This window comes from Haemorhous mexicanus, chromosome 1 (genome assembly GCF_027477595.1).
Source record: "Haemorhous mexicanus isolate bHaeMex1 chromosome 1, bHaeMex1.pri, whole genome shotgun sequence".
Classification (NCBI taxonomy): Eukaryota; Metazoa; Chordata; class Aves; order Passeriformes; family Fringillidae; genus Haemorhous; species Haemorhous mexicanus.
Window position 1 is genome coordinate 41,571,868 of NC_082341.1, and position 9,246 is coordinate 41,581,113.

At 43.4% G+C, this 9,246-nt stretch overlaps 1 protein-coding gene across 2 annotated transcripts in view; it reads right to left on the bottom strand.

Moving 5' to 3' along the window:
* Positions 1-7,687, bottom strand: part of OSBPL10 (oxysterol binding protein like 10) — a 112,459-nt gene extending 104,772 nt beyond the window's left edge. The window contains exon 1 of one of the 2 annotated variants that reach the window (XM_059846822.1): positions 7,307-7,687. In XM_059846822.1, the coding sequence (XP_059702805.1) occupies positions 7,307-7,599 (293 nt within the window). In that variant the 5' untranslated portion in view covers positions 7,600-7,687. The remainder of the gene's footprint in view (positions 1-7,306) is intronic. The other variant, XM_059846830.1, reaches the window with a different exon arrangement.
* Positions 7,688-9,246: the final 1,559 nt, after the last annotated feature.

A 9,246-nucleotide genomic window follows, 5' to 3' on the forward strand; every position in this document is an offset into this window, starting at 1 on the left:
AATGGTCCTTGAACTTTTAAAGCAGGGAATAAATATTGAGTTGGAGCAAACAGAATGCACTATCCTTGTATTTGATCCCAAGTGCAACTACAACTAAATGCGTTCACAGTTCTGGCGTCCCATATAAATAAAAACTTTGAAACACTGGGTAACCATCAGGACTATCATAAATTTACTGGAAGAGCTGACTTGCAGCAAGAAAACTCCATTGGTCTACATACTCCAAACACAGACAAAAGATAACCACTTAGCCTGCCCAAAAATAATGAACACAGAGCCCAAATGTGATACGAGGTCCTGCATCATGAGGTTGAGTGAAGAGTTAAAGGCTGATACACACTAAGTACAACAGGCAGTTTTTTAAGTAGTGATTAACTCTGGGCAAACTGTTCCCATGGCTATGATGAAGAATCCTCTATCACCAGAAGATAAATCCTCAGATCAATATCCAAAGAGAAACACAAGTCTAGATACAACAGAAACCATGGCAAACACTATGGCTTGTGCTATACAACTGAGTAGTTAAGAATCTCCACCCTTCAGCTTTAAATTACCAACAAATTAAATGCTATCTTGGAAAGTGAAGTGCAGCAGCATTTCGACAGCATTTACAACAACGTTTTTATATGCAACAGTTAAGTACTAAGCAAACTTTTTCTCTCTGGATTGCGTTCCAAAAAGTAATCAAACATCTCAGGAAGATATCCACAAAAGCTTTCAAGATCTAAAGCACAATGCTGAGATACTTGAAAAAACAGTTGCATTCGTTTATTATATGGAAACAAACTGCATTTTTCAATGAACCAAGCTCACTACTTTTTTTTCATCATTCATTATAGTACATATTTAACAAATACAGTTGTACATTAAATAGCCATTGTCATGACAATTTTTAGCAACCTTTTCACTTAGAAAGTTCAATCTTATAAATATATCATAAAGAATAAAGAGTATTAGGTGAAGCTAAAGGCCAAACAGATTCTTACTGAACAACCGGTTTCAAACATAAAATGACTGGGGAAAACTTTTGAATACTTACATACTCATAAAATTATTCCAGGCACATTACTTAGTCTAACAACCTACTGTTACTTCTCCTACATTAACAAAATCCATATTCATAAATTGGTGGGGCTTTTTAAATGAGCCAGGAAGTCCATGTGTGCTCCCTCTAACCACACTTATCATTGCCTTGCCAAGCACAGAAATCACCGCTGAAAAAAGCTAGCAGCAAAATGAGCCAGTAATAACAAAACCCAGAGAAGGGCAAGTGCCTGTTTCAGTGCTAGTGCCAACTGCCACTTCTCTGCACTGCCTGAGAGCTAAGTGTGACATCTGGGTGAAAGGAAGACCACACTCTATTTTGACTGTCACTTCATTCCCTCTGGTAGAAGACTGCTGCTCAGCTCTGAAGAGCACTCACAAATCCCAAATATACTGCCTGAGTGAAAGTGCCCGAGTCTCATCTGTTTCAAACATTTTTTCCTACATTATCGTCAAGCATCTTCTGCATTAGGTTATTATCCATTATATGAATTTATCCTCTGCATAGGGATAAGCATCCCCAACACCATGTGATACAAGCAGCTGAGGAACCAAGAGCTTGGGTTACTTGCCTGGGGACAAGTGAAATGTCCATGGCAGTTCTCCAACCAGAATCCACACCCCCACAATGCAAACCAATTCCTTAACCACAGGACCTTCCTTTTCAATTTTAGCCTGAGGTTCAAAGTTGTCTTCTTCCAAATGCTCCTTGCAAGCACTACTGAAGCGCAGAGAATGATGGATTTCTCAGCCTCTCTCTTACCTTGTTAAAATTCTTTCTCTGACTTTGCTGTTGGAAATGCCTTCTCCATTCTCCCAACAGAGATGGGTTAGAGGCAACAGCAAAAGCTATTCAAACTAATCAACCAGCCTGTCATTAAACCAGTTAGGTTTAATCAGCCACTAACTAAACAAAGAGAAGGTACACCTTAACTTAAATCTTCCGACAAAGAAACTAGGGATATACATTCAAAAAGATTAATTTATTTATTTTTAATTTCATTTGTTTCTTAAGTGAGCATTAATGATACTTAAGGGGGAAAAGTTTCAACAGCAAAAAGTGAAAGAAAGAGAGGAAGAAAAAAGAAAGCTTACATTTCAATGTGATTATTTTTGCTACATAGATTTTAGGATTAAGAAAACAGATTAGTGCCTTAATCCAAAACAGAATTTACTAATAACTGACTTTGTGGCCTTTTAAATTCCAAGTTTAGTTAAGACTAAAGACATACATCTTGATTTAAATAACATAAAATATGCAGCTACTGAGTGTTTAGCACAGGAAACATCATTTGCCCCAGAGAACTAAAATAAATTTGGTTTAAGTAGATTTCTTTCTTTTCACATTGCCTCTTACTAAAAAGAAAGCCTACAAGTGAAGGGACAACACAGTTTCCAGTAAAATCTATTTTGCAAGTAAAATCTTTAATAGAATGTTAGCACTATAGTATAAAAACACCTTGAAATTTTAAGGTTTACAAAATTCCTAACAAATTATAAGCAAGGCTCCAAAATTCAAGCAGGAGATGAAGAACAACAGAAGAAATAGAATATATTGCATCTCCAGTTCCTTAAAAGGGAGTCTCCCTGTTCACAGACTCTGCAAACATTTCCTGGAGGGTGTTACAACACTACACAAAGCCCTGGACAGACATGCCACAGAATCGCACTAAAATGAAAAAATACACAGTGGAGGAGCTGGTGTTAATCTAATTCCAGTAAGAACACAAAAAATTCCCATTTCAGCAAACTTCACATACATTAAATTAAGCATGTGGCTATTTTCTCCTCCTCAGATACAGTCTACTGTTAGGCTACTTAGTATGGCTGCTGTGGCTTATTACGAGGGTGGCTTATTTTTATACTAAAAAAACCCAGTTTAATTCTCTAGGACATATTTCCCCCTCAGCATCTATACAGGTACACCATAGTCATATAGTTTGTTCAGTAACCATATACTATTTTTTTATACTGGAAAAATGCCCCAATTCATTGCTCAAACAACTTGACTGGTACCATTGAAGAATATTATATATAGCATATACTATACTGAAGAATATTAAAAATACTAGAGGTGCTAACTACTCCAAAACTCCACAAGCAGATGTGTCAATCACAAAACTCTGTGAAAGACTAGTTAGCTGATTCAGGAAGAGGGAGAGGGAGGTTATTACTGTGTTTGAAGGTATCTTCATCAATTCTCCTAGGAGGTCACAATCTATTTCTCTGGAATATACATATAAATTTTTTAAAATAATAATAATAATAAAATGTTACACACAATTTTTCTGCTACAGCACAATACACAGTTGACACATTTTGTCAGCACACATAGAAAACTCTCCCATAAGAGTTGCAGTCAGAGCAGCACAAGCTCTGGGAGCCAGTGAAATCAGCTCCTGAAGTGGCACTAAAATCTGATGGCTACCTCCTGCTTGGGACACTGGTAATAAGAAAGGGTCTTTCTCTTGTGGCAGGAGTCAGACTGCAACTGCTCTGTGCAGCTTCACAAGAAAAGATATTACACAACAGCACTGGAGAGCCTGATAAAGATCCTGAGTGCAAAAAATCCCCAGACTGCCCCAAAGTACACTTTTTGTTGACCTACAGGGAATGCAGCTAATCCCCAAAAGAAGTCTGGTAGTGCCCAAGCACAAGAAGTCAGGCATGATTCATGCAGGCTGGTAACACAATACATTTCCCAACTGAGAGAGGAAACAGGAGTAGGCCAAACTAATGTTTAAAAAAACATCTGGGCTACAGAACAACTTACACAGAGCAGTTCAGCTCAGAAAAGCGACAACATCCATCAGCCAGGGCTCCATTTATTGTTGTTACAAACCCAGATTTAAGTCCCAGCTCAAATGCAGATGATCCAGGACTTTACACACGCTTGCAGGATAAAACCCTACAAGTGCAAGTACTAAGTATTTTCAGGGAAAAAGCAGAGAGGGGGATGCAGACACCATGAATTTCCCATTACCTTGGCAAATGGGGGCTTCAAGATTTTTTGCAACATTTTGCCAGTTTACTCAAAAGAAAGGATAGTAATGTCACAGGCAATAAGTATTTCAGTAATTTCAAATTAATTACTGAAAAATAGGTCTTGCATGACATGAGATGACACTAGAGAGACATATTTGTCCATCAAATCCACTTAACTCCTGCTTAAAACACAAGCTCTACCCTCCCATACACATGTAACAAGTAAATCCCAATAGAAATTATTTGTAACAGTATCTCAATTGAGAACACAATTATTGTAATTTCATAGTAAAGACAGCCAGATGCCCTGCCGTCTCAGACCAGACACAAGTGTTCTTATGTCAAAGAGTCTGTTTCAGATTAAGCTCCACTCTCTGTATCCATACCTGAATAAATCCACAGAAAGTTACAGACCCAAGTGGAGACACTGCAAATGCCCAGGCCCCTTGACATCTTTCTTACACAACAAACTGCCTCAAAACAACGAAACAAAAAACCACTGTTTCCTTCTGCCTGTCATAAAGGTGAGGAAACCCCTCACTCATTTCCAGATCAGGTTGTTCCTGATCTGCTAGAGCAGAACAAATGGATTTTTTTAGCAACAAACACTTGGAAATTCTCAAAATAAGAAGCAATGCAGCTATCCAGATTGACTGATTTTGAGGCCTTCAATTACTTCAGTTAACACTTATAAATGAAGTGTTATGCTTCAGTAATCATATTCAGTTCCCTCATCCAAAATCAGACTATCATGCATATGCCTGCTAAAGGAACACTTATTCAGAAGTGACACTACTTTATAATAATTCAAATTACAGTCATTTCTTCAGACTTGTAAAGGCTACACTGCACACTAAGCGTTGGATAACCTAGGAAAGCCTTTCAACTTCAAGACCACACAGCAAGAGCTAACATTAAGTACATTTAAATTATTCAGGCTAATGGATAAGGAGCTTTAAAGAAGAACATTCCAAATCCACAATAAGTGAACTCTGTCAGTTTTTGGTTTATTTTTCCATGTTATTTATATTCATGCCATCTGGTTGTATTGATCATGCAGTTGAACAATCTTGTGTTTTTTCAAATGAAGTAAATGCAAAACTAATTTGTCTGCTAACAAACACGCGGCAAGTGCCAGCTACGAAGTCACTTACAGACTGTTACAGAATGAGCTCCAATATACAGTAAACACATTCCCTAACAAATGGAGTAACAGAAAGCCAAACTGACGCCATGCTCAAACCCATGGATCACTACTTATTTATTGAACATTATATAGTAAGATCAACTTCTGTGAGCCTCAAGTTTCAACTGATCTGTTTAGAACTTGTATCAGATTCCAAATCCCAAACCACAGCTACATGTATTAACAGAACAGACTAAGTGAGCAAACTAAAAAAGTTACTTATCCTAAAAGCTGTCTCATGATAAACCACTTGCACAAAAAGTGAGACTTACAGAAAATAAAGCTGGCGATTGACACAGCACAATAAAGCAGTATTAAAAAAGACTGCTGGAAGTAAACAAACATTAATTTCCAAGTGCTATGATATAACTGTTTAAGTGATATTTGTCGATTTTCCATCATATTCTCAGATAAAATTTCTTGGACATGCACAGATTATGCACACTATTTCCAGCTGTTAGCCTTATCAAAGTTTTAGTTTCCAAATACAAAAAACAGGCAGCTTTAGATCCAAAGATGTATAAGCAATTGCCTTTCTTTTGCAATTTCAGATTACAACCCTTAAAATCACACACAGTAAAAGAAGCCACTGTCTCTATAAAAAGAGATGGAGGCGTCAGGGGAAAAAAAAGGGGGTAAGGGGACTTTTAATTTTCAGTCATGGATTTCAGTCCTACACCTGAGGTATCAAAATGTGTTTGTTTCTTAAACAAAACTACAGGAGGACTATATAAACCAACAAATAGATAATAGTCTAATGTGCATCTAGAACAGAACTACAGTAACCAAAAGACAGCAAAAAGGCCTTCTCTATGTCTCTGCTGAAGCAGTCAAGCTTAATGGAGATGTGTGTCTCCAGTTCATACTTTTTAATTTATAGCTGGTACACCTACGCATGGCCTCCAGTGTATGGAATTAGACCTCCTGAAATTCTCCAGGAAGTACTGCTACAGTAGTCCTAGCACTGATTTAGCCACACACGATTCAGCACCAGAGCATCACTGGCATTTATGCAGCTCTGTCACTTATAAATGCTTTAAATTTACTGTCAGAGCATCAAGATCCCAGCCATTCCCACATTCTTACTGCTTGTGATCACCTAATATAAGTAACAGCAGGTTTTAGTCTTTTTGTTTGTTTTCTTAAAGGTCTGTACAGAGCTTTATAACTAGTCCTATAATTGTTCTCTCTACAGCATCTTCTTCTCTTTTTAAAATCACCACAGATTTATATTGAGAAGTTGCTTTATATTGAGAAGTTGCGTTTTGGACACATATCTTTGTCCATCCACTAAGACGACAAAGTTAAACAACTAAAAGTGAAGCATCACAGGAAATCTCTTTTGCTTTCAACAGATCCCAACACAGCACTATTAATTCCACAGCCTGGCTCCAACTCTGTAAAAATTTTACACTACAACTACACCAAAACCAGACTTTCCTCGGGACTTCCACAGATGCAAGTCAGCCTGTCCACACCCAACAAATTGCAGGACCTGGGCCTGTCACCGTATCAGCATAAATTAGGGCTTGTCAAACAGGTAGGACATAGCAACATAAGTTATTTTATTGAACGCAAAGGTAACCGTTTCCGCTGTCCCACCTCATTGCGAAAAAAAATAACAGTAAGAATAACAAGCATGACATTTCCCCCACTTTATTTTCGGAGGCTCTCAGTTTTTCATTCTTTAGTTATTGAGGCTAACTTCACAGGAGACGGATACTAACGTGACAGAAAAAAGAGCTTAAAAGCGGAGCCCTGTCATGCAGGGACAGCAATATGTGCAGCCTCAGCCCTCCCCTGCCCCCGCCCGCACCTGCGGCGGCCGCGCCGGGGGACACCGCTCCGACCCTGCGCCGGGCCACCTCCCGCCCGCCCTTATGCCAAACTCGGCTGGGAAAATAAACAAGTCCAACAAAAGGAAGGAGAGAGGGCGCAGAGGGGAACGGAGCCCGGCCTCGGGACGCGGAGGCCGGTGAGGGTTGGGGTCGGGTCGGGTGGCAGCGCCGGTTGCCCGGGCACCATCTTGGGGGCTGCCGGGGGCGAGGACGCGGCCCCGCAGCGCCGCCGGGGGCCGGCCAGGCGCTTTACCTGCTCTGCCAGCCCTGCAGGAGGTTGGTGTATTTGCTGAGCGTCCCTTCCAGCACCGACTCCCGCCGCCTGCCGCCGCCGGGCGCCTGCGCGCCCCCCGGGCTGGCCGCCGCCGAGCCGGGGCTGCTGCTGCCGCCGCCCCCGCCTCCATCCAGCCTGCCCGCGGCCGCCGCCCGGCCCGGGAGCCCGCGGCTGGCGGAGGAGGACGAGGGGGACGAGCCCGCCGACGTGGGGCGGCTGCTGCTGCGGCTGCTGCTGTTGCTACCGCCGCCTTCGCCCGCCGCTTTCTCCATGGAGCCCCGCGGCGGAGGCTGCCCGTCCGCTCCGGCCCCGGCTGCCGCCCGTGCCCGGCAAAGCCCTGACTCACAGGCGGCGCGGAGAGGGGCGGCGCCCGGGGGAGAAGGGGCTGGGCCGCGGCGGGCGAGTGAACCGCCGCGCCGCCTCCTCCTCGCCAGGCGTTGCGGGGAGCTGGGCGGCGGTCGGTGCCCCGAGACTCCGCGGGGTCCCGCCCGCCGCCCCCCCGGGCGCCCCGCCCGCCCGAGCCAGGGGCAGGGCGCCGCTGCGGCGGGGGCCGCGCAGGGGCGGGGGCCGCACACACACACGCGGAGGCACAGGGCGAACGGGGAGAGGCACAGCACGCACACGGACTGCATGGTGCCCGCGGCCGGCACACACACGCACACGCCGTGCGACACGGGGAGTGACCCCGAAGGACACGGTGGCCGGGTGCGGGGCGGGCGTGCAGACCCACGCGTGTGGCGGGGGCAGAGCGCACACCGAGACCGCCTCCGGCCCCGGCGGCCGCACCGCGCCCCCCGTGACGCGCCCGCCACATGACAGGCACTCATCCGAGCAGCGGCGGGATGTGCGGCGGACAGCGGCGGACAGCGGGCTGCCCAAGCCACAGAGCGTGTGGCTGGCGCTTGCACAAGCCGTGCCCCGTCACCACCGAGGAGGTGACTGTCCGTCGTACAGTACACCGGCAGCACAGTCGTGCCCGCACTCGTGAGCGGGATGGTGTGTCCAGCACTCAGGAACACAATATTCTTGCTCAACCCACAGCACGTAGTGTGTATCAACATACCACATGAATCATGTCATTCATCCAGACTTGACAAAAAAATACTACAAGTCCACACCTCCTGAAAGGAGAGGATGTAACTTCAACACCACCATAACAAGATAAGCAGATCCTGTACAGTCAGCCCAGACCCACGAATCACTTTTGTGGCCATCCTCGCTGTTTTAGAAAAGTGCCTCATTTATGCTACAATGTGTATCTTCCCAGTATATCAGAGATGTAACTATTCTTCTTGTCATTTTATAATTGTAGACCTGAAACGTAGAGGAGACTCAAGAGTCCTTGAAAAGTATAAACTGAGCCTTAGCTTTTGTGCTTTAACCCTGTGGAAACTTTTAACAATTCTTCGTAGTAGAGATATTTTGAGTGTAGAGTATCACAAGTGCCTTCTGCTCTGCACCTCAGAAGATACTCAAACTATCCAAATCCACATACAGTTAGATATGTACATTCACCATATAAATCAGCACAGAGAGGAGGGATCCTAACTTAGATTCTCCCAGTTTTCTCTCTGGAAAATCCTACCATATGTGTTGTGGTTGGGTAGCTGAAATGTTGGGCAACCTGATCTTGAATTTTGGGTGGTTAAACTTCTCATGTTGTAGTTAAATACTAAGGCACTGCAGTCTGGAAACTTGAATTTTAATACTTCATGGGTTGGACATATAACACAACTCTTGCAGAACAGACTAAGAATATGAACCTAATTATTTTAAAAGATAAAATATTTTAGAGCAACTATTTTTCCACACCTGTTAGTTGAGTTGTTAACGTAAAATTCCCAAATCATTGTTCACTATGAAAAGAAACTCCATTACCACAACGTGAAAATCCTCATTCTCAGGATCAACTCTACTTT